This window comes from Polypterus senegalus, chromosome 6, assembly GCF_016835505.1.
Source record: "Polypterus senegalus isolate Bchr_013 chromosome 6, ASM1683550v1, whole genome shotgun sequence".
NCBI classification, from domain to species: domain Eukaryota; kingdom Metazoa; phylum Chordata; class Cladistia; order Polypteriformes; family Polypteridae; genus Polypterus; species Polypterus senegalus.
The window spans coordinates 10,763,438-10,790,023 of NC_053159.1; the positions used below are offsets into that span (position 1 = coordinate 10,763,438).

The window sequence follows — 26,586 nt, forward strand, 5'->3', positions numbered from 1 at the left end:
CTCTCCTCAGTGTGTGGAGACAACCAGGCACTGCTCATCACTTGTCCCATACAGTCCCCACAGTGAAGCATGGCGGTGGCAGCATCGTGCTGTGGGGGTGTTTTTCAGCTGCAGGGACAGGACGACTGATTGCAATCGAGGGAAAGATGAATGCGGCCAAGTACAGGGATATCCTGGACAAAAACCTGCTCCAGAGTGCTAAGGACCTCAGACTGGGCCGAAGGTTTACCTTCCAACAAGCCAATGACCCTAAGCACACAGCTAACATAACGAAGGAGTGGCTTCACAACAACTCTGTGACTGTTCTTGAATGGCACAGCCAGAGCCCTGACTTAAACCCAATTGAGCATCTCTGGAGGGACCTAAAAATGGCTGTCCACCAACGTTTACCATCCAACCTGACAGAACTGGAGAGGATCAGCAAGGAGGAATGGCAGAGGATCCCCAAATCCAGGTGTGAAAAACTTGCTGCATCTTTCCCAAGAAGACTCCTGGCTGTATTAGCTCAAAAGGGGGCTTCTACTAAATACTGAGCAAAGGGTCTGAATACTTAGGACCAGGTGATATTTCAGTTTTTCTTTTTTAATAAATCTGCAACAATTTCAAAAAATTTTTTTTTTGTCTGTCAATATGGGGTGCTGTGTGTACATTAATGAGGGAAAAATTATTTAAATGATTTTAGCAAATGGCTGCAATATAACAAAGAGTGAAAAAAATTGAAGGGGGTCTGAATACTTTCCGTACCCACTGTGTGTATATATATGTGTGTTTGTGTGTGTGTGTTGTTTTATATACAGAGTTGGGTAAAAGTAGGTTTACAGTCGAGTGTGTGAATCATATATAGAGTTACTTTTAGACAATTTGAGCACTTATGAGATTGTACCTAAGTGAACTGTGCCATTGTCACATTCTTTTCACTTGATAAATTTAATAAAGATTTTGAGTTAATAAAGCTATTGTAATAATTTTAACCTGCATGTCTTTTTCCATACAAACAACTGTAACCTACTTTTGCCCACTTTTGTGTATATATATATATATATATATATATATATATATATATATATATATATAAATATATATATATATATATAATGTATAAAATAATATAATTTATTTATTTACTTTTTATGAATATGATTATAAATATATATTATATAATATCAAAATATACTCTGTATATATATTATATATTATATAATATCAAAATATACTCTGTATATATATATATATATATATATTTTTTTTTTATTTGGCTATTTGAGGATGGAATTCAATAAGAAAGTAAAAGAAAAGGCAATAAAAGTTTTAAGCGCCACATAACAGCCATGGGGGCCAACACGTGACGTAAATGAAGAGAGCGCTGGACGTTTGCTTGCTGTAAGTCGCCATTAAAGTCCTTAATCCCGGGGCTCTCCAAATAAATACGCACGTTCCTGGAATGGCTGCAGCTTGTGAATCTTCCTGTTGGGTCTTCAAACTGACGGGCCTTTGAATGTAATCTGGCGAGTTTAGTACTCGGCAAACGTTCGTACACATTTGAGCGTGAAATTTGAAATAACATTTCTTTTATTTATTTAGCACCATACTTCATTATTATTTTCTCTGTTCAGCATCAGGGGTATTAAAGGGTTAATTCCGAGGACACGCTTATAACTTGAATATTCTACTGTATTGTGTAATGATGACATATTTAGCTAAAAGTAATATCTTTTGGATGGTAGGGACAATAACAGGCGCTCGATCTCAGATCTGATGCTTTAAATAGATTCTGTCAAGCAGTCAATTGTTAAGCCTGCGCAGCCTCCTTAATGAAACTTGACTTAGTAGACAAACTTTTGCAATTATCCCTTCTCAGTGGAGAAAAGAGAACACTGACAGCTCAACCTGGCATTTTAATTAAGCGCAGCATTTAAAGAGCATCAGCTTTAGAAGTGAAAGGCAAAAAAAAAAAACAGAAAAAAGAAATGTCTTGCTTACGATGACCCCTGGAACCACAAGAGGGCGCCAATGAGTTTCAAGTTACAGACACAGTAATACCCAAGGGTTCAAATACAATTTTTTATTCCCCTCCATCACATACCTTCCTGACAAAATCACCTGCCACAGTACTCGGGTATAAATCATCTCCTTGCCACCTCCCGGAGAGTGTTGCCCGCTGCCTCTCAACTCAGACTCCATTAATTGAGGTTTTCTTTTAATCCTGCTTCCAGTTTCACGTGCCGGTTGTCTGAAATCATGTGGAAATTCAGGGCAGTCTTCCAAAACCCTGGCAACTCCCTCTGGTGGTATCCAAAGACCCTCCTGGCAGTGCTGCATTTCCGGACTCCTAATTCCCACACCACCTTGCGGGTGTCTTAATCGGGTTCAGTCCAGAGGAACACTGCCCCCTGTTGTGAACTTCTCCCCGGTGTGCTCATTCATCCAGTCCATCCATTATGAACAGGCAGCCAGCCAGCCAGCCTGTGTCCTTCCTCCATGGCAACTTCAAATTCCAAGTCAAACAAATCAGACATTGTGATTAGAAACTCTCATTTAAGGGAATTTGCATACATTTTGGTCACATGACACTTTTTCTATGCAGTTCCCCCATTTCAGAGCATCATAATGTGTTTGTCCCAAACATCACAGAGGGCACTGTACATGTATTTGGTTGGATTTTTTGTTTGGTCTTCATTCAAACTTGCAGAAAGCTGAGATGGAAAGGAAGATTATTTTTGACAAATAAAGAGCTTGACTATTTTAAACCCACTGGCACACAGCCGCCTCACTAAATTGGCCCCACTGTGTGGTTAAGACCAAATTCCTAGTTCTAGCCCTAGGCATCCCAGGTTTTCCCTGCATGGAGTTTGCATGTTCACCCCGTTTCTAAGTAAGTTTCCTACGGGTGCTTCAGCTTCCTCTCACAGTCCAAAGACGTGCCGCTTAGGTGAATTAGCAACATTAAATTGGCCCTTTTGTATAGTTAAGACCAAAATCATGGTTCAAATCCTAGACGTCCCGGGTCCTCCCTCTGTAGAGTTTGCATGTGAATTTCCCCTTAGGATTAATAAAGTATCTATCTATCTATTGTAATAAGAAGAGACACGAGGCGTGGCAAGGTTTGGGGCAGCCACCCGTTTAATGCGGTTTCCTGGCTGCAAAAGCAATTGATTCATGTAAGGCAAGTTTACACGACAGAGTCCAAAAGAGCACTGCCTCCCAGAGCAAAGGCAGGAGGCTTTATAGGACGGTGGGCGGAAGTGAGTTCGTCCTCGGGGCCGGGACCGGAAGTGATGTGTCCCGCTTCGAGGTGGGATTTCCCGGGAAAGACGTGTAGGGAACTTAGAAAGAGCGTCGGCGTACCCCGCCCCCCCCGGGCAGATGTATAATCAGTCCTCTCTAAGCCCTTCAGCTGCCTCCTATGCACACGTGTGTGACACTATCTATCTATCTATCTATCTATCTATCTATCTATCTATCTATCCATCTATCTATCTATCTATCTATCTATCTATCTATCTATCTATCTATCTATCTATCTATCTATCTATTATATAGTGCCTTTCACATCTATCTATCTATCTATCTATCTATCTCTATAAATCATATAGTGCCTTTCACATCTATCTATCTATCTATCTATCTATCTATCTATCTATCTATCTATCTATCTATCTATCTATCTATCTATTATATAGTGCCTTTCATATCTATCTATCTATCTATCTATCTATCTATCTATCTATCTATCTATCTATCTATCTATCTATCTATCTATCTATCTATTTATTATATAGTGCCTTTCATATCTATCTATCTATCTATCTATCTATCTATCTATCTATCTATCTATCTATCTATCTATCTATCTATGTATCATATAGTGCCTTTCACATCTATCTATCTATCTATCTATCTATCTATCTATCTATCTATCTATCTATCTATCTATCTATCTATCTATCTATCTATCTATCTATGTTCTCCCTGTGTCTGCATGGATTTCTTCCTAGTGCTCCCATTTCCTCCCACAATTCAATGCAGGTTAGGTGGATTGGCGACACTAAATTTTCCCAAGTGTGTAGTTAAGACCAAGATCATGGTTCTAGCCTTAGACATCCTGGGTCTTCCCTGTGTGGAGTTTGCATGTCCTCGCCGTGTCTGCATGGGTTTCCATGGGGTGCTGCAGATTCCTCCCACATTTGAATTAGGTTAGGTGGATTGGCGACATTAAATTGGCCCGAGTGTGTGGTTAAGATCAAAATCATGGTTCTAACCCTAGACGCCCCGGGTTCACCCTGTGTGGAGTTTGCATGTCCTCACCGTGTCTGCATGGGTTTCCTCTCACAGTCCAAAGATGTGCAGGTTAGGTAGATTGGCGGAGCTAAATTGGCCCTACTGTGTAGTTAAGACCAAAATCATGGTTCAAATCCTTGACATCCTGGGTCCTCCCTCTGTAGAGTTTGCATTTTCTCCCTGTGTCTGCATGGATTTCCTCCTAGTGCTCCCATTTCCTCCCACAATTCAATGCAGACTAGGTGGATTGGTGACACTAAATTGGCCCAAGTGTGTAGTTAAGACCAAAATCATAGTTCTAGCCTTGGACATCCTGGGTCTTCCCTGTGTGGAGTTTGCATGTCCTCCCCGTGTCTGTATGGATTTCCTATGGGTGCTGCACATTCCTCCCACATTCGATTGCAGGTTAGGTGGATTGGTGACACTAAATTGACCTTACTGTGTGGTTAAGACTAAAATCATAGTTTAAGCTGTAGACATCCTGGGTCCTCCCTCTCTGGAGTTTGCATGTTCTGCCCGTTTCCAAGTGGGTTTCCGCTAACAGTCCAAAGACACACGGCACAGGTTAGGGGAATTGGAAACACTAAATTGGCCCGAGTGTGTAATTAAGACTAAAATCATACGAGTAGTTCTAACCCTAGATATCTGTGGTCCTCTCTGCATGTCCTCCCCGTGTCTAAGTGTGTTTCTTCCTGGTTCTTCTCACATTTCAGTGCAGGTTAGGTGAGCTGGTGATCTTTAATCGTCCTGTGTGTGTGTGTGTGTGTGTGTGTGTGTGTGCTTGCAGGGACGTTTTTAGGCATACGCGAGCTATGTATCTGCGTAGGGCCCCGACTTACAATTTTTTTTTTTTGTTGTCGATCTGTGGGCCTGGGGCCCCTTTCATGCCCCTGGCACTGCCAGTCCCTCACGTCCTCATCCTAAATTTTATCGTTCTGAGTCGAATTCGGAGGGGAAGGGTAGGAGCAGGGGGGCAGCAGGCAAGGAATCGGGGGCGTGGCCATGGGACTGGGAATGTATAAATAGCGATCGCTCAGTCTGGATAAACTATTGCACAACGTGGATCGGTGGCAGATGGTGCGTTTTGAGACAATCATATATTATTATTTGGATTATTAGTTAAACGTAAAGCTAATATATTACATTATTAATCCTAATCTTCGTTCCTATTATCCAAATTGCAGTCTACACCTAAATCCCTAATAATATTGTCATGCCATCGTAACTTTGCCAAATGCACTATAGCAAACGTTAATTTTAGAGATTTGTTTCGGATTCATTCAGAGAGGTCCCCATAAAATCATGAAATATCCCTTCTGGCATATGGCCAAGTCGTTTATCCCGGCCAATACCCTTAGGCCGCCAGATGGAGCCCTCACTGCAGCATGGAGGTGCCCCGAAGACCAGCAGGGAATCCTGGGCAATGGAGTTTTTATCCCTGCTGGATACCATGGGGGCCGCTTAGAGGACGCTGCAGGGAGGAACAAAGAGTATTTGCCCTACACCGCCGGAAGTACGTCCGAGTGACATGGACAAGAGGAGTGACGTGCTTCCAGGTTGAAGAAAAAGGACTTTTTATCTGACCCGGAAGTGTTCCTAGTCACATGGACAGAGAGAGCGAAACACTTCCGGGTCAAGGACTATAAAGGATTGTGGGAAATCCTCAGACGTGGAGTTGAGCTGGGTGGAAGGGTGGCAATGTGTCTGGGAGTGTGGAGGATTATTATTTAATTGTGATTATATGAGTATTGTGGAGTGTGGGGCGCTTGGTGCACATTATTATAATAATAAAGTCGATTCTTTGACTTTTATCTGGTGTCTGGCGTCTGATCCGAGGGTTCAAGGTAGCGATAGCGCCCCCATCTGTCACACCATATATTACCGGCCTTTACCAGATCCAGAACAAAATCAGTAATTTACCACTCTGCATACACACACAACAAGCGTACATGTAGGCCTACTGGTCATCTAAGGCCTTTTTATTAGAACACCTTCCTGAGCTCCGGGTGGGGGTCAGCCACCCCAGATCCCCATTTCCGGGGCCTACACATTTCTGAACCAGGTAGGGCCCCCAAACTGCTAAGAATGCCGCTGGTGCTTGGTCTTGCTGTGTGTGTGTGTGTTTGCCCTATTAATAAACTGCCATCCTGCCCAGGGTTAGCTCCTTGCCATGCGCCCTGTGCTAGCTGCAATGGACTCCAGTAGACCCCCCACAACCCTTGTTCAGGACTCAGAAGGTTAGAAAAAGGCTGACTGCTTTAAACCTACAAGATTTAGGATGAAAGGGGCTAAACGATGACCGAGCATATGGACCCCACAGAGCAGCGCGTAAAAAAAGATAAAGAAGGATGAAAGGGTTAAAAGAGCGGGCGCGTGTTTTCTCAGGTGTGCGGAGCCCAAGTCATTCAGGCAGGCAGCCATTCAAACGACGGCAGTGACAAACGTTTCTGTCTACGGCAGGGGGTCTTATCCTCAGGGAAAGGTTTTAGTGTTTGTCATATGGGGGGGGGAGTCTGCATTACTGACAGACTTACTTGTATGCAGTTTGAACAAAGAGAGCGATTTGAAGTCATTTGCAGAAAATGATCCTTACTCCGAAAAGAAAAAAAAAAAAAAAAAGAAAAGCACACAAATGATGGGGTGCAAGTAAGACGAGTAGTAAAGCAGGCTGCCATCTCACTTAGCATTCAGATCAGGGGGCTGAAGACGGGCACAGATTCTACTTTGGTGGTAGACTATAAAAATCGGAGGCGCACTTATGAAAATTTAAGAATGCGTTGTAAACTTTGTTCACTTTATGTCTTGCCAACTGCAGCCCAGTAGGCTGTAAAACTGGTTGTGTTGTTTGGGAAGTCGATGATTTTATTGTGACCCCCCCCACCCAGTCCTCAAAGAAAATGCAAATAAAAACCAAGTGGAAGATAAGGAGCCGCTGATCCTGCTTATGTTCTCTAAACACTGGAGTTACGTCTTTCCACTCCTCTAGAAGTCAGATTGTGTTTTATTATTTTGTCTGCTGTGTCTATGATCCGTCGCGCTTGTCCGAGATTGCGAATTCTGAACACATGTGCAACCGCGTCGAGGGGCGGGATTATCAGCGGAGGCTCCCTTTAATGCCAAAGATAAGGCGTTGTCGTCACTGTTCTTACATTTTTCCAAGCCAAGTAGTTGAACTTTTTTCAGTTCCTCATTAGCGTATTTTATTACTTTTGATGGTTCTTCAAGTTGAAAGTGAAAGGTCACCGGCTAGATATCGGGTGGTGACGTGACACCAATGGGGTCATGAGAGGGGAGCGGGGAACGCGGTAGTCCGAAGGAGAAATAGGAATTGAGAAGAGCGGCGTGGGGGTGTATGGGAGGCTGCAGGCAGCGTGGTGAAGGGTTTGGAAGAGGACGGATAGGAATCGAGAACAGCGGCGTGGGCTGCGTGTGTGGGGGGGGGGACCACTTTGAAGACGAAGAAGAACGAACCACAAGAGAAATGTATATAAGAGATTGGGGGTAGTCTGCGGTCAAAGTTCAAGACAAGCAAACGGGTGCAGCTATGATGGGGAGCTAGACGCAGTTTTTACCCCCTAAAATTAAAGAAAAACTTGGCAGAAAAGCTAAGGAACATTTCCAGTTTATTTATAATATCATTAAAGGTGAACCGTGCAACTTTACGTTATTCAGGAAGTTTGTATCAAGTAGCCACTTTGTATTATTCAGTACCCTTGAAGTAGCTCTCAGTTTCCAAATGGTTGGTGAGCCTTGCTTTAGTGCTTTCAGCGATTTGCATGATGCTCAGCAGATGTCGCCGCTTACCTTTTATTTTTGTTCTGCCATGTCATTTGCTTTCGCCATGATAAACTTCACAAGCACAGATCACATTGTCAAGGTTGACACTGCCTCCGATTGTTTGAATTTCCAGAACATTTCAGGTCATCTGCATTTGATTAAGACCCAAATCAGGGTCCTATCCCCCCCCCCAGAATGGCCTGACCTTAATAGACTTTTCTACATAGAGACTGCTTGTTCTTTTCAATCCCATATATTCAAAGAATCGCTTTGCTGTTTTGTTTTGCATTCATTGTGTAGGTTAGGCCACCACAAGATGCCCTCTCCACATGCATGCACATGTAAACTACAATAAGCTGGCACCTAATAAAGTGGCCGGTGAGTGTATACTGTATAAACAGTAGAACTTTCTCCAGGTACTCAGTTTTATTTGTTCAATCCCATATCCCTTAGGCTTGATGAACATGGTGGGGCTTTATGATAAGTGGAGGGGTGTTTGAGAGAGGGCCCTGTGATGGACAGACAGGCACCCTTGCCCAAGCCTTGGAGGGCACTAAGCAGGTTTTAAAATAAATCTGAGTGGACTCTAATGGAGCACACTGCCACGAAGACCACAAGATGGCAATTCAAAGCAGCAAGAGGACACAGAGCTACACAAGATTATTCAAAGTAACGAGAGAACTAGGAAGAGCCGACCAAAAAATAATGACGGGAGCAATTTGATAAAAGGTTTGGGAGGCCACATTGAGGTGGCATCGATGCCAAATGATGTAGAGGAAAATAACTAAAGTGCAAGGGGGAGAGAAAAGAGGAGAAAATACGTCACAATCCGAGAGTCCAGACGATGAGAGCAACATGGCCGATTGTGCGTTCACATCACGGGCCCAAGCGAGTATCAAGCGCCTGGCAGGTTGTTGAGGGGTGAGCGGTGATGATAAGTAGTCCGCCGTGTTGGAATGTACAGCTTGTTAAGCAACTAGGAGATCTGATTTGGGGCTGGGAGCCAAGGTGCTCGTTCATGTTGATGTATGATGTGTTCTTTGTCTCTGGTCCAAGTCAGGACCGTGGCAGCCGCATTCAGAGCCCTTGTAATCTGTTAATACTTTGAGCACAACAACCAATTCTAAACCGATCTGCGGCAATCCTGCCAAGAGGTACGGAAGGTGTTACATTCTGGCGATTTGTTTTGCAGTTCGACGATTGCCAAAACAATCAAAGGAGTCACGTGGGGAAAGAACGACCCAGAAAGCCACCAAAAAAGGGGTTGGGGTACCAGCAGTGGTAAGGCAGAAAATCGGCCATTGCTGAAAACAGAGAATGCCATTTAGTAGTGGTCTTTAAAATGATGATAGATATGAAAGGCACTATATAACTTAGATTGATAGATAGTCTCCGCAGCACCCCCTGGTGGCACCGATGGAACCCAACATGGCTGAGTCGAGGAGCTTTAACAACTCCTGTGATGCCCTGTGGGAAACCGTGGTGCTAACGCAACACCACTAGCAGTCTCGTCTCCCTCCCAAGATTTTGTTTTTATAATGGAGAGATTTAGATAGGAATAAAAGTAACAAGCTGGTTAAGTTTGCAGATGATACCAAGACAGGTGGATTAGCAGATCATTTGGAATCCGTTATATCATCACAGTAGGACAGGCTTGGGCAGATTTGTGGCAGATGAAATTTAATGTCAGTAAATGTAAAGAAGTAAAGACGTGAGGTTTGAATACACAATGGGAGGTCAGAAAATCGAGAGTCCACCAAATGAGAAGGATTTTGGAGTCGTAGTGGACTCTATGATATCGACTTCCCGGCAGCTTCAGAAGCCATTAAGAAGGCTACAACAACATTTATTTCTATAGCAGATTTTTATACAAATAATGGAGTTCAAAGTGCTTTACATGATGAAGAAAAGAGAAAAAAAAGACGAAGACGAAGAAGGACGAACCACAAGAGAAATATATATAAGAGATTGGGGGTCTGCGGTCAAAGTTCAAGACAAGCAAACGGGCGCAGCTATGATGGGGAGCTAGACGCAGTTTTTACCCCCTAAAATTAAAGAAAAACTTGGCAGAAAATCTAAGGAAAATTTCCAGTTTAATAATAATATCATTAAAGGTGATCCATGCAACTTTATGTTATTCAGGAAGTTTGTACCAAGTAGCCACTTTGTATTATTCAGTACCCTTGAAGTAGCTCTCAGTTTCCAAAAGGTTGGTGAGCCTTCCTTTAGTGCTTTCAGCGATTTGCGTGATGCTCAGCAGATGTCGGCGCTTACCTTTTATTTTTGTTCTGCCATGTCATTTGCTTTCGCCATGATAAACTTCACAAGCACAGATCACATTGTCAAGGTTGACACTGCCTCCGATTGTTTGAATTTCCAGAACATTTCAGGTCATCTGCATTTGATTAAGACCCAAATCAGGGTCCTAGCCCCCAGAATGGCCTGACCTTAATAGCCTTTTCTACATAGAGACTGCTTGTTCTTTTCAATCCCATATATTCAAAGAATCACTTTGCTGTTTTGTTTTGCTTCATTGTGTAGGTTAGGCCACCACAAGATGCCCTCTCCACATGCATGCACATGTAAACTACAATAAGCTGGCACCTAATAAAGTGGCCGGTGAGTGTATATGAACAGTAGAACTTTCTCCAGGTACTCAGTTTTATTTGTTCAATCCCATATCCCTTTGGCTAGATGAATATGGTGGGGCTTTATGATAAGCGGAGGGGAGGGCCCTGTGATGGACAGACAGGCACCCTTGCCCAAGCCTTGGAGGGCACTAAGCAGGTTTTAAAATAAATCTGGATGGACTCTAAGTTCAAAGTGCTTTACATGATGAAGAAAAGAGAAAAAAAAGACGAAGTAAGAATTAAAATAAGAGAACACTAATTAACATAGAATAAGAGTAAAGTCCGATGGCCAGGGAGGACAGAAAAAACAAAAAAAAAACTCCAGACGGCTGGAGAAAAAATAAAATCTGCAGGGGGTCTGAGGCCACGAGACCACCCGGCCCACTCTAGGCATTCTACCTAACATCAATGATCAGTCCTCATTGTACTGTGGTAGTGCAATTGTGTCTGGGGTTTGTTTTGGGGCTCATTGGCACCCCCTGCAGGCTATGCTTCTTATTGTTTGTGGGTCTAAGTCACTTTAGCGCAGAGGTAGCCAGCACAGTGCCCGTGGGCACCTGGTCGCCCGCAAAGACCATGTGAGTTTCCCACATGGCAGGTTCTAAAAATAGCACTAGACACCATGGAGCTCTGTCTAAAAATTGTATATAATTGTGTCGCTGATCTTTTTGAATCAATAATGTAGACTAGCCGACGCCGGCGGTGTAAGAATAGGAACGGAAAACATTGGAAGGACTTGATGATGACGGTCATGTGGACTTCTGGCCTTTAATCCATCAATGTAGGAACATCACGGTGCTTCGATCAGGTGGTGGTGGCGCAGGTCGCCACCCCAGAAAACCAGAAAAAGAACAGAAGAGAGAGTAGGGGTCTGTACGGATTTTGGAGCCACCATGAATAGTAATGATAATTAATTGAATATACAGAGCATCAGGATTAAACTAAGATGAAGCTCTGAGAAGGCCATGTTACAGTAATGTGTCTTCAGCAGTGTTTTAAAGTGCTCCACCGTATCAGCCTGGTGAATTCCTATTGGCAGATTTTAGGTGCCTAACAGCAGAAGGCCGCCCGCCTCACCACTTCTTTTAAGTTTAACTCTTGGAATTCTAAGGAGACCCTCATTTGAAGATCTAAGGTTACGATTTGGAGTGCAAGGTGACAGCAATCCGAAATATAACATGGAGCAGATTATTTAAGGCTTTGTAAACCATCAGCAGGATTTTAAAGTCAATAACAGAATGTCAGGTCATATAGCGCCTTGATGTGTGGAGTACAAGTCACAGGAGGTTCTGCTCAGGCTTTATAACACACTGGTGAGGCCTCATCTGGAGTGCTGGGTGCAGTTTGGGTCTACAAAAAGGACACAGCAGTGTTAGAAAAAGTCCAGACAAGAGCAGGCTGATACAGGACTACAGGAGTTATGAGGAAAGATTAAAAGACGTTGTGGTGGACTCTAAGTTATCAACTGCCAGACAGAGCACAGAAGCCATTAAAGAAGGCTAAGAGAATGTCAGGTTATATATAGCACCATGATGTGTGGAGTACAAGTCACATTAGGGTCTGCTCAGGCTTTATAACGCACTGGTGAGGCCTCATCTGGTGTCCTGGGTGCAGTTTGGGTCTCCAAAATGACACAACAGCACAGGAAAAAGTCCAGAGAAGATCGACAAGTCTGATTCAGGGCTACAGAGGATGAGTTATGAGAAACCATTAAAGGTCTTAGGACTTGTAGTGGACTATCAACTGCCAGACTGTGTTCAGAAGCCATTAAGAAGGCTAACAGAATGTCAGGTTATATAGCGCCTTGATGTGTGGAGTACAAGTCACAGGAGGTTCTGCTCAGGCTTTATAATACACTGGTGAGGCCTCATCTGGAGTACTGGGTGCAGTTTAGGTCTACAAAAGGACATAATAGTGCTAGAAAAAGTCCAGAGAAGATAGGCTGATACAGAACTACAGGAGTTATGAGGAAAGATTAAAAGATGTCGTGGTGAACTCTAAGTTATCAACTGCCAGACAGAGCACAGAAGCCATTAAAGAAGGCTAAGAGAATGTCAGGTTATATATAGCACCATGATGTGTGGAGTACAAGTCACATTAGGGTCTGCTCAGGCTTTATAACGCACTGGTGAGGCCTCATCTGGTGTCCTGGGTGCAGTTTGGGTCTCCAAAAAGGACATAACAGCACTTGAGAAGGTTCAGAGAAGAGCAACCAGGCTGATTCAGGGCTACAGGGGATGAGTTTTGAGGAAAAATAAGAAGAGCTGAGTCTTTACAGTTTAAGCAAAAGAAGATTAAGAGGAGACCTGACTGAAGTGTTTAAAATTATGAAGGGAATTAGTCCAGTGGATCAAGACGGTGACTTTAAAATGAGTTCATCAAGAACACGGGGACACAGTTGGAAACTTGTTAAGGGGAAATTCTGCACAAACATTAGGAATTTTTTCTTTACACAAAGAACGATAGACACTTGGAATAAGCGACCAAGACGTGTGGTAGACAGTAAGACTTTAGGGACTTTCAAAACTCGATGTTTTTTTGGAGAAAATAAGTGGATAGGACTGGCGAGCTTTGTTGGGCTGAATGGCCTGTTCTCGTCTAGAGTGTCCTAATGATCTAATGTCACCGTACGGAGTAACTCGACGCCACAAGATCCCAAAAATGTCATTAAGTTGAAGCAGATTGCGTCTCTTTATGTTTCCTTCAGACGCTCTGTTACCTTAAGACTGTTTTTTCTTTTTTCTTCTTTTTTGTAAGAATCATCTCTAAGCGACGTCTAGGACAGCGTGAAATCAGCTCTCGTTCCATCCTGATTGCTTTACACTTTTGATAAGGGTGCAATTTTATTCTTCTTTCCGAGGCTCGCAATCTGTCTTATTTTTTCCGGAGGTCATTTCCAATACATAAATCTCGATAACAGCTGTATTTAAAGGGCTCAAACTCGCATGCAAAAGCAAAAAAAAAAAAACAACTCTCCGACAGTGAGCAGATGGTTTAAAGTTGCAATTCTCATTTCAAATCTCCCACAGCGGAGAGATTTGTTGCGACTTATAAGGATTGCTTGAGAGGCGCTCCGGCCTGCGTGTTTTAAGGAACGTAAAGGCTGTTTTATTATTGGAATATTTGACAAGGTTTTGGTTTGGGGAGGGAGGGGTGTGTGTGTGTGTGTAGTTAATTTATACGAAAAACAAATCTTTGGGCTTTAATCCATGTCATATCTTCAAAAGTAGCAATGGAAATGTGCGTTTGTCCACATAAAGTAAGCTTAGTGAGACGGCGGAAACTAACAGTGCTAGCGTTAGCCTACTGGAGTCGTACTCTTCAACTTATTTATTAATATTATTAGTGTTTAGGGCCGAGCTTTAAGACCTTAGTTAGATGATTATGGATATGTGCTTTGTGTAATGCTGTTTATACAGTCATGTGAAAAACATTACAGACCCTTGTTAATTAATAATAATAATAATTCTTTACGTTTATATGGCGCCTTTCTCACTACTCACAGTGCTTTACATAGAGAGCGGGAAGCCCCTTCAACCTCCACTAATGTGTAGCATCCACCTGGATGAGGTGACGGCAGCCATTTTCACACCAGCAAGCTCACCACACATAAGTTACTAGGTGGTGAAGTGATGAGAGAGGGATAGCCAATTAGAAACAGGGGATGATTAGGGGGGCAGAATGACCAGGCCATGGTGGGCAATTAAGCCTGGACACTGGGATCTACCCTGCGCTTTATGAAGGATGGCCAGGAATCTTTTTGACCCCAGGACTTCAGTTTTTTTTTTTTTTCCGCCAGTGTCCCCGTCATTGCACTGCAGCATTGGGATCCACTTTTAGACCACAGGGAATGTGCCCCCTGCTGGCCTCACCCACACCTCTTCCAGCAGCAGTCCAAGCTTGTCCTTTTCTTCACATTAAATTCTGTAATTAAATCACACACTTCATAGAAATAATTGTCAAATATCACATTCATTATTATTTATTTATTTAAATGTATGCAGTATTTACAGAATTTTTTTTGCATATGCTAATAATTGTGTAATGTGTGAGCTGTCCATTTGAGAATATTAGGTGTGTAGTTTTGAGCATCGTTTCAGGTAGTGGCCTGGAATCTCATTGTATGTGTCATGCAATGACAAAAAAGGAATCGTATCATAGCTGGTCTTATCTTATCATAGCTGTTCTTATCTTATCATAGCTGTTCTTATCTTATCGCATCTTATCTTGCCTTTTCTTAACTTTCCTTATCTTATCTCGTCTTATCTCATCATATCATAGCTGTTCTTATCTTGCTTTTCCTAACTTATCTTATTGTATCATAGCTGTTCTTATCTTATCATATTTTATCTTGAATTTTTCTAGCTTCTCCTATCTTATCATATCATAGCTGGTCTTATCTTATCTTTTCCTATCCCTCCCCTTCCCATCCCATCTCATCTCATCTCATCCTATCCGGTCCTATCCTTTCTTATCTTGTCTTGTCTTGTCTGAACTGGTCTGGTCTGGTTTGGTCTTGTGCAATCCTATCCTGTCTTTCCTTGTCTTGTCTTGTTCTGTCCTTCCTATCCCATCCCATCTCATCCTATCCTATCCTGTCCATCTTATCTTACCTTACCTCACCTTATCGCATCACATTGCATCGCAGCTTATTCCGCCCTTACTTGTCATATCTTACCTTTTCCTATTATTTTATCTTATCTTATCTCATCGTATCTTGTCTTTCCTTATTGTATCTTGCCTTTTGCTCTCCTTTCTTGTCTTATTTTATTTTGTCATATTATGTTGTGTCTTGTCTTTCCTTGTCATATCTTGTCTTCCGTTATCTTGTCTCATCTCGCCTTATCTTGTCTCCTCTCATCTCATTTGGCCTTATCTTGTCTTACCTTGCATTGCCTTGTTTTGTCTTGTCTTTCCTTGTCATATCTTGCCTTTTCCTATCCTTTCTTGTCTTGTCTTTCCCTGTTGTATCTTGTCTTGTCATTCCTTGTCTTGTCTTGCGTTATCTCATCTTATCTTATCTCATCTTGTCTTATCTTGTCTCTTCTCATTTTGCCTTATCTTGTCTTACCTTGCATTGCCTTGTTTTGTCTTGTCTTTCCTTGTCATATCTTGCCTTTTCCTATCCTTTCTTGTCTTGTCTTTCCTTGTTGTATCTTGTCTTGTCATTCCTTGTCTTGTCTTGCGTTATCTCATCTTATCTTATCTCATCTCATCTTATCTTGTCTCTTCTCATTTTGCCTTATCTTGTCTTACCTTGCATTGCCTTATTTTGTCTTGTCTTGCCTTGCCTTGCCTGGATGTCCTCTGATCCAAGTACTTGCTGGGCCCTAACATGCTTAGCGTCAGGTGGATGACCTCTTCTGAAGTGCATGTGGTGTGGCTGTGTTGTTGATGCTGAAAAAGTAAACAGACCCCACGAGCTGTTCAGGTGGAGTGGTGGCTCGGTGGCTAAGACTCTGTGCTTTTATCTGCAAGGTTCTACAGCTAGAAGGGATCTCACTCCACCTTTGAACAAGGCCATTAACCTGAAAATTGCTCAAGGAGTGCTGCGCTCTGACCCCTAAAATGTCATGCAAAATGACAACTTCTCCTTAGGGATTAACACGGTTTAACAAAAAATGTTCAAGATTTGATCTTCATTTGATCAATAAAGGTGACATAACAAATGTCATTAGAACTTTGGAACAAGCTGGATGAGAGCAGGCCATTCAGCACAACAAAGCTCACCAGCCCTATCCACTTGCTTCGATGGTTCTCCTATAAATGAGAGATTTTGGTTTTTGATATTTGCAAACGTTTCAGAAAACCGGTTTTCACTTTGGCGTTATGGATCACTGGGAGTTTATTGATGTCCAAAACTGGCAAATGTATCCATTTTCCAATTCTACAATATCATAAAGTGGGCTGAAAGTGAGGAGGTCCTAATACTTTTTGAATCTGCCGTTGCAGAGAGCATCCAAGCATCAGTGTCTCTTGAAGGTTTGCTTACAAAGTTCATCTGCAAGTGTCCTTCACAAAACTACCTGCACTCTTTCAGCTCATACAAGACTTATTATCTTCTTTCTACTCCTCCCGTCATTTTGCTCCTGAGACACAAAGTGAAAAAGCGGAGCGAGTGCCCACTATTGGCTCTCCACATCACAGGGAGGTCGCTGCTCTTATTCTCTAATCTCTTTCCTTACCTCTGCTTTGTTTTCTTGTCTTTAAACTGTCTTTAAGGTCTGTTCCCCAGCTCCAGGGCAGGTCACCTATCAAAATATCCATTATTAACGGCAGGGCTGTGGAGACGGTACACAAAACCTTCGACTCCAACTCCTCAGTTTATTGTATAACTGGCTCCGATCCCTCAATTCATTATATAACTGACTCCAGCTCTTCTTTTTATTGCCCAACTAACTCCAACTCTTTTAATTTATTGTACAAACAACTTTGATTCTACTTCCTCAATTTATTTTACAACCGACTCCAAATCCAACTTGTCAATTTATTGCACAACCGACTCCAACTCCTCACTTTATGGTACTCCTGACTCCAGCTCCTAGTTTATTGTATAACTGGTTCCGATTCCTCAATTTATTGCACAATCGACTCCAACTTAATTTATTGTACAAACGACTATAATTCTGATTCCTCAATTCATTGTACAGCTGACTCCAAATCTGACTCCTCAATTTATTGTACCACTGACTCCAACTCCTCAGTTTATTGTATAACTGGTTCCGATCCCTGAATTTATTGCACAATTGACTCCAACTCTTGATTTTTTTATATAAAAAACTTTGATTCTGCTTCCTCAGTTTATTTTACACTGACTCCAAGTTCAACTCCTTAATTTATTGTAGAACCGACTCTAACACCTTCTTTTACAAACAACTCTGATTCCTCAATTTATTGTACAACCGACTCCAACTCCTCAATTTATTATACAACCGACTCCAAATCCAACTTGTCAATTTATTGTACAACCGACTCCAATTCCTCAATTTATTGTACAACTGACTTGGATTGCGAACTCCTCAATTTATTGTACTCCCGACTCCAACTCCTCAGTTTATTGTTTAACTGGCTCCGATCCCTCAATTTATTGCACAATCGACTCCAACTCTTTATTTTATTATATAAACAACTTTGATTCTGCTTCCTCAATTTAGTTTACAACCGACTCCAAATCCAACTCGTAAATTTATTGCACAACCGACTCAATTTATTGCACAACCAACCCCAACTCCTTAGTTTATTGTACAAACAACTCTGATTCCTCAATTTATCGTATAACCGACTCAAACTCCTTAATTTATTGTGAAAATGACAACGATTTCGTTTCCTCAATTTATTGTATAACTGATTCGAACTCCTCAATTTATGGTACCACCGACTCCGACTACTCTGTGTGTAAATAGACACATTCCGTGACCCTGTTGATTGAAAGCACAGATCACACACAAGATCCGTGGCACTTGATCCTTGCCGTCATGAATCATCAGGCTGCTTTTCAGCACCCTAACCCATTAAAGTTCAGGTTTAAAGGATGTTGAGTTGCCATCCATTATCCAACCCGCTAACTACAGGGTCACGGGAGCCAATCCCAGCCAACACAGGGCGCAAGGCAGGAAACAAACCCTGGGCAGGGTGCCAGCCCACCGCAGGGCACACCCACACACCCACTCACCAAGCACAATTTCGGATCGGCAATCCACCTAACCTGCATGTCTCTGGACTGTGAGAAGAAACCGGAGCACCTGGAGGAAACCCACTTAGACACGGGGAGAACATGCAAACTCCACGCAGGGTGGACCCGGGACGTCTAGGGTTAGAACCATGATTTTGGTCTTAACTACACACTCGGGCCAATTTAATGTCGCCAATGCACCTAACCTAATTCAAATGTGAGAGGAATCTGCAGCACCCACGGCGAGGACATGCAAACTCCATGCAGGGAGGACCCGGGAAGCGAACCCAGATCTCCTAACTGCGAGGCAGCGGCGCTACCACTGCACCACCGTGCCACCCCTTTTTTATGTTATTTTTGTAAATTGTATTTACAAAATAAATAAAAAAAGGTTATATTTTTACCAAAAGGTTAGAAGGAAAAAATAGTTTAAGTGAGACAGCCTAAGTGAAATTAGAAATTGTAACACATTTTATTAAAATTTACATTGTGTCGGAGTTGGTGTTGGCACATTCTTCCTGACTCCACAGCCCTGGTACTTATTATAAGGAGTCAACAGGAATCTCGTTTTACCTAAGAAGTTACTTTGGCTCAGAATAATAAACGTGTTTGCTACCCGCTGGATGAAGTGTAATGGAGGATTTTCGATGAGGTGCGTTTTATGCCCACATGGCACCCGTAACAAGTGTGTATCATGAGGCCGCTCTTTGTGTTCTGTTTTGACAGCTCCTTTCTGCAAATGGAGAAGGAACAATATTTAAAATAATCTAAAGAACTATTCCTTGAACACCTAAAAGCTGGATAATTTACGGTGATTATGTATTTCCCTGAAAGAAACCTATTTGGAGAAAAATGAAGTGCTGCATCTTTACAGTACAAGTGAACAGTTAGAAGTTTTCTCTGAAAGGCTCCCCAGCTCAGTGGCACAATTTCGTCGGCGAGGCTGGCAGCGCTTTGTGGCGCGTTAGACAGGCCGGAAGAATGTCACACTCTTGTCACACAGATCAAGGTCTTTAACATTTCGCCTTTGGCTATTTTGAAATCCACATCTGAAAAGCTTGAGTGTTGCCGGCAGCTTGGAAGGAGTCGATTTGTTTTTACACATTTCACGTGCAGATGTTTTCATGCCAGACGTCTGTGTCACCTGTGAAGGAATGTAACACATTTCTCCAGTGCGCTGTTAGAAAGCCTTAAACCACAGTAAAGGTTTTCCTTTTAATTGTCCAACGTGATCATTAAAGCCAAAGAAAGACCAACCTAAAGTACAGAGTGTCCTCCATAATGTTTGGGACACTACAATGGCAGGTCTATTAAAGCCGTTGTCGTATGTAAGACATTGTCATGTATCCCAGCATGCAATGACTGCTTGAAGTCTGCAATTGAAAGACATCACCTGGTGCTGAGGATCTTCTCTGGTGATGCTCTGCCAAGCCCCTAATGTAGCCATCTTCAGCTCCTGCTTGTCCCCATAAGTTTCCTCTTCAGCATATGAAAGGTCTGCTCAGTTGGATTTCAGTCAGGTGACTGGTTTGGCCATTCAAGAATTTCCCAATTTTTAGCTTTGATAAACTCCTGTGTGGCCTCAGCAGTGTGTTCGGCTCATTATCTTGTGGTAGGAAGAAGTGCCGTCCAGTGAGTTTGGGGGCCTTTACTGAACTCGAGCAGATCAGATGTTTCTACACCTCAGAATTTATTGTGTGTCTGCCATCAGTAGTTCCATCATCAATGAAGAGAAGTGTGCCAGGACCTGTGCCAGCCATACATGCCCAAGCCAGAAAACCCCCAGCACCACCATGTATAACAGATGAGATGGTCTGCTTTGGATCTCGGGCAGTTCCTTTACGTCTCCACACTTTCCTCTCGCCATCACTCTGATGAGGTTCATGTTTGTCTCGTCGGCCCACAAGACCTTTTCCAAGAATCCTGCAGGCTCTTTGACATCCTTTGTCACAAACTGTAATCTGGCCATCTTGTTTTTGTGGTTTACATCTCGCGGTGTGTCCGCTGTGTTTCTATTCATGAAGTCATCTCTGACACACACACATCGGCCCCCTGAAGGCTGTTTCTGATCTGTCAGATAGACATTTGGGGGCTTTTTCTTGACCATAGTGAGGATTCTTCTGTTCTCAGCAGTGGGGGTGTTCCTTGGCCTACCAGTCCCTTTGTGATTCCTGAGCCCACCAGTGTGTTCTCCTAAGATTTTCCTGATGCCTCCAATGGTTTTATTCTTGTTGTTCAGCCTCGTGATGGCTTCTTTGACTGTCATTGGCACAGCTCTTGTCCTCATGTTGAATGATGGCAGCTACCAACTCCAAAGGGTAGAAGCAAACCGAGGTATCTGATGGAGCCATGAAACCCACCTAAGGAATAACAAACACCTGGGACACCAACTGTCCCAAACATTATGGTACCCTGAAATAGGGGGGGCCTGTGTAGAAAAAGTGTTGTGTGGCTGAAATGTGTGCAAAGACCCTTCAATCTATCTATTTAAAATTAATGTCTATCTATCTATCTATCTATCTATCTATCTATCTATCTATCTATCTATCTATCTATCTATCTATCTATCTATCTATTATATAGTGCCTTTCATATCTATCTATCTATCTATTATATAGTGCCTTTCATATCTATCTATCTATCTATCTATCTATCTATCTATCTATCTATCTATCTATCTATCTATCTATCTATTATATAGTGCCTTTCATATCTATCTATCTATCTATCTATCTATCTATCTATCTATCTATCTATCTATTATATAGTGCCTTATCTATCTATCTATCTATCTATCTATCTATCTATCTATCTATCTATTATATAGTGCCTTTCATATCTATCTATCTATCTATTATATAGTGCCTTTCCTATCTATCTATCTATCTATCTATCTATCTATCTATCTATCTATCTATCTATCTGCCTGTCTGTCTGTCTGTCTGTCTCTTTCTTGTTCTTATTCTTTTTGTTTGTATTTTTTTCTTCGTGATTTAGCTCAGCCGATTAGTAAGTGTATCTAGAGATCGTAGCTTAAATGCCATTTATCAGATCATTGACTCCACTGGTAACTTAACTTCCTCTGACAGGAACAGTTGCCAGAATGTGGAGACCCGTCAGCTTGAAGGGTGTCTGTCTCCATCTGGTGATGAAAACTCATCAAGACTGATATGCCGAGCACATCGCGTCATTTGGATCTTTGAAGCGGATGGTACTGCCTACCGTAAAAGCTGTTTTCTAAAAGCCTGGCTGATCACTAATTGTTTTTATCTGAAATAACACCTTCAATAGCAGGATAACAATCAGTACTTATACTGGGCCAGTGCCATCTTTGTATTCCAGATATCCAGAAAATTGCCAGCCTCTTTATCCCCTCATCTCCCAGCATGCTCCACCGGGTATTTTGCCATTACGTGATGCGCTGCTTTTTGAAGTCCATACCTTCCATGTGCTGGTCTTTTCTCCCTTAGATGACAGCGGATCATTTCCAAGTCTTGTGTGATTTTTGTCTCTTGCGCTGTTGTCCCGTGTGTTCATAAAGAGACGCAGCACTGCCTTTTATTCAGACCCCTTCCCTTCCTGGACACTTCATTGCATTGCTGATTTAACTTTAAGTGAATACGGTGATATTTTCGCCCATCAATCTACACTCAGTAACCCCTCATGTCAAAGTGCCGACTTGTTTTCAGAAAGGTTTAAAAACTTCATTAGAAATCAAAACCTGAAATCTCTTATTCCTGCAGGTATCCAGACCCTCAGTTCACTACTTCTTAGAAGCCCCTTTAGTAGCAATGCCAGCTATAAGTTTTCTAGGGGAAGCCTCTACAAGCTTTGCACACCTGGATTTGGGCAGTTTCTCCCATTCTTCCTGGCAGATCCTTTTAAAGTCTGTTAGTTTTGGGGTCTTCAGGTTTCTCCTCACTCCTGTGCACAGCAGAGTGCAGCATTTTCACCCACCCCCCCCTTAATCCAGCAGCACTGGGCTCTTATACTGGTAGCACTGGGTGAACAGCAGGGACTGGGCCTGGAGCAGACACTCACGCACACACATTTTTTACTAATATTTACTAAGTAACTTACTTAAATTACTGGAAAGCCCACCACACAGGGGGAAATCAGGCAAACTTCACATAGACCTCAGTGGCAGCCCAGTCTGTGCTTCCAGTTTATCGTTTCTTTTTCTTAATCTTATTATCGAGTAGTTGTGCCTTTGTTTCTCTGGAGAATAAAGTTTTCAGTTCTTCCTGTCAGAAATGAAAGTTATTAAAATGAAATGTTAGTGTTTTTTTATTGTTATTTTCTTATTCAAATACCCATGATGAAAAAAAAAATAAATAAATAAATAAATTGACTAGCATAGCGGGACGCAACTGGAATATATATTTCATATTTGTTATGGAGATTGTGTCTGGTAATGAAATTGCCTGAGTTGCATTCAGGCTGCAAAATGATTTAATACATTAAGTTTGTGACCAGCTCTCGGATTTAGATATTTAGATTTTTTTGACAATGCATAATATTTAAGCTATTGCATGATTCATATCTCGCACCCTGTAAATGAACCTATAAGTAAGAGAGATTTCTGTCCACCGTGCATGTAGCAATCCTGATTAACGCTGACTTTTAAACAGAAGTTGATTCAATCTGCCACCGAACACGGCGTCGCCTGATCTGAAGTGGAGATTAGACACGCTTTACTCGCCTTCATATTTGGCCAACAGATGGTGCAGCTATTTCACCCGCTCGGTGCCAGGATCTGAGCTCATCGGCATTGCTTCGAAAAACGTTCTACAGATATATTTACAAAAATGTCAGCAAGAAGCAGATCATCAAAAATATATCACTGGGCTTCATGCAAGAAAGAAATAATCACAAGTGCAAATAGAAAAGCAGCCAGAATGTCTTTAATTACAGAAATCCACAAATTAGTATTGTGTGGGGCTGGGAATCATCAGCAATGTCTACCTTCTGTCTCTAAATTGAACTTGTGCTTAAAAGGGAATTTATTATCATTATTTAACAGACTACTGATTTGGGCAAATATTGACTTAACACAGAAAGGCAGCATAGAAACAGTTGTATTAGCAGGCAGTGTGATAATCGATGAGAACGGGAGCAGGTGTCATGTGTGGGCATCTCCTCTGGGCACGTCAGAGACCAGCACTACCACTCCGGGGCACGAGGGGGCGCTGCCACCAATGGCGATGTCTCGTTACCCAAACACAGCTCAGAGACTCCGCCTAGTGAGGGCAGCTGACTCCGCCCCTTCTGGTCCAGCAGGTATAAAACCGAGAAAGCGATCTATTGATCTATAAGTCAGATCATCTATCTATCCTGCTGACTATACTATAATTAATATCTATCTATCTATCTATCTATCTATCTATCTATCTATCTATCTATCTATCTATCTATCTATCTATCATTATATAGTGCCTTTCACATCTATCTATCTATCTATCTATCTATCTATCTATCTATCTATCTATCTAGCATTATATAGTGCCTTTCACATCTATCTATCTATCTATCTATCTACATATCTATCTATCTATCTGTCTATCTATCTATCTATCTATTATATAGTGCCTTTCACATCTATCTATCTATCTATCTATCTATCTATCTATCTATCTATCTATCTTTCACATCTATCTATCCATCGTTATATAGTGCCTTTCACATCTATCTATCTATCTATCTATCTATCTATCATTATATAGTGCCTTTCACTATCTATCTATCTATCTATCTATCTATCTATCTATCTATCTATCTATCTATCTATCTATGATATAGTGCCTTTCACATCTATCTATCTATCTATCTATCTATCTATCTATCTATCTATCTATCTATCTATCTATCTATCTATATCTATCCTTTCACATTTTTCTATCTATCTATCTATCTATCTATCTATCTATCATATAGTGCCTTTCACATCTGTGTATCTATCTATCTATGATATAGTGCCTTTCACATCTGTCTATCCATCTATCTATCTATCTATCTATCTATCTATTATATAGTGCCTTTCACTCTATCTATCTATGTCTACTTCCTCACATGTGAAGACCTCTTTTATTTTATTTGTTTTTATCTGAACTGGCACACAAAGCGGGTATACTTCCCCTCATGAGACATGACATGAGAGTTCATCTTTCGTTGCCCAAATCCCACCCAATTGTCTTTTGCGTGATGGTGGGTTTGCTAAGATGACAGTGTTCTTTTTCTTTGTCACAATTTCTCTTTTTTAATGGAGATGCCGTTTCTCAGTCAGATCTCGGGGCACAGCCGTGACGTGTGCTGGCATCTCAAACCCTAAGCAGGTCTTCCTTAGCACAGACAACTTCATTTATGGTCTCCTCGCTCCTCACCTCACCCTCGACTGGATTCTGAACAAAGGAAAATCATCATCATAGTGCAAAATAATTTATAGCCTTGTGATTCCTTCCCCATAGTCTCTTTTTTCTTTCTTTTTTTAAAACTATAAATCAGTCCCATATTGTGTGTCCATTAAATCCAGCTGTTGAAATATAAACTTCTTAATTCTTTCACTTTGATATTTATCCATGCGGTAAACACAGCTTTGTGTCATTTATACTCGTTCTGATGTGTGTATCTGTGGAGCCTCATAATTATTGTGCAGCCCTCTGTAACATTTTACTACGACATTTGGCTTCCAAACAGAAACTTCACTGAATGTTAATTTTGTTTAATTATGACCACAAATGTTAAGAGCTCTCTTTGGATTGCTCCCCGGGGTCTTGGGATTACAGTTTGCAATATGGGATCTGAGGCCTTCTCCCATTGTGGACTGCAACTGCACATGTTGAAAATCTTTAGAGAAGCACATTCAGTGAAGACATGAAATACGCGTTAAGCCGTTAGCATCACTTGGAGTAACAGGCCGCCATTGATATGCATTTCTCTTTGTTGTTACACAGGATGGAAGAAACGGTCAGAAATTTATTGCAGAACCAGGGAGCAATGGAGCCCCCTACGGTGGATACGCTGGGCATTATGAAGGTCTACAAGGTAATTATTACAGTTTTGGTGTAAGTGAAACAACCGAATAGTCAAAGAGACGCAGTCAGTCATGCAGAGTTGAATTCTACACAATGTCACCCCCTTCAGTACGGAGTTTCCACCCCCTTTATGGGACTGTATGTTGGCTTCCTTTGGCATTCCCTGTGACGTGTGTTTGGTTAACGGGCAACACTCAGTGGACCCCATTGTGCCTGAATGTGAGGGTGGCCTGCAAAAGACTGGTGTGCTATCTGAGAAATAAAAATAAAAATAAGAACAAGACATTCAGCTCAATAAGCTTGTCCACCCTATTTACTCAGAGTGGCCAAGGTGAACATGATAGATAGATAGATAGATAGATAGATAGATAGATAGATAGATAGATAGATAGATAGATAGATAGATAGATGTGAAAGGCACTATATAATAGATAGATAGATAGATAGATAGATAGATAGATAGATAGATAGATAGATAGATAGATGTGAAAGGCACTATATACTAGATAGATAGATAGATAGACATCAATTTTAGTATAGCTAGCAGGATTAGATAAATAGATAGTGTGGAGCCGACCCGGACACAGACAGTCGGACATGTTGTTTTTTACCACCACACGTATTTATTATATACACTATATACAATTATGAGTGTCACTCAGACACAATCACGAACCCCAGCACACAGTTCTGGCCACACAAATGCCTTTTCTTCGGGCCGCCTCCACACTCCTCATGTGCCTTGTCCTTCATCCACCCGACCCCAACCTCGAATGAAGTTAGATGGCCCCTTTTATTCTCTCCCGGATGAGCTTCAGGTGGCTCCCGGCATTCCCTCGTTGGCCACGCCCCAGCGTGGTGGAAGTGCCGGCTGTTCTCCCGGCAGCTCTCCGGGTGTCCTTCCTAATCTTCCCCCCAGCACTTCCGGGTGTGGTGGAAGTGCTGAGGAAACAGGTCCCCAAGGCATTGGGGTGCCTCCTGGCGGTGACCACGGGCCCCTGCAGGGTGGGGCTTCCATGCCCTTAACCCGTGGCACCCAAACGAACCAGGAAGGCAGACCCCACTTGATCCAGGGTGGGCGCAGACCCACATCCGGTCCCTCACGGCGTCCCGGCCGGGTCATTGCCCCTGGCATCCCTGACAATAGATATGAAAGGCACTATATAATAATAGATAGATAGATAGATATGAAAGGCAA

The 26,586-nt window shown here is 42.1% G+C and overlaps 1 protein-coding gene across 9 annotated transcripts in view; it reads left to right on the top strand.

Moving 5' to 3' along the window:
- The window catches only part of LOC120530784 (nck-associated protein 5-like), a 746,735-nt gene that overhangs the window by 416,977 nt on the left and 303,172 nt on the right, over positions 1-26,586 (top strand). For all 9 annotated transcript variants that reach the window (XM_039755382.1, XM_039755389.1, XM_039755381.1 and 6 more), the window contains one exon: positions 25,308-25,398. In XM_039755382.1, the coding sequence (XP_039611316.1) occupies positions 25,308-25,398 (91 nt within the window). The remainder of the gene's footprint in view (positions 1-25,307; positions 25,399-26,586) is intronic.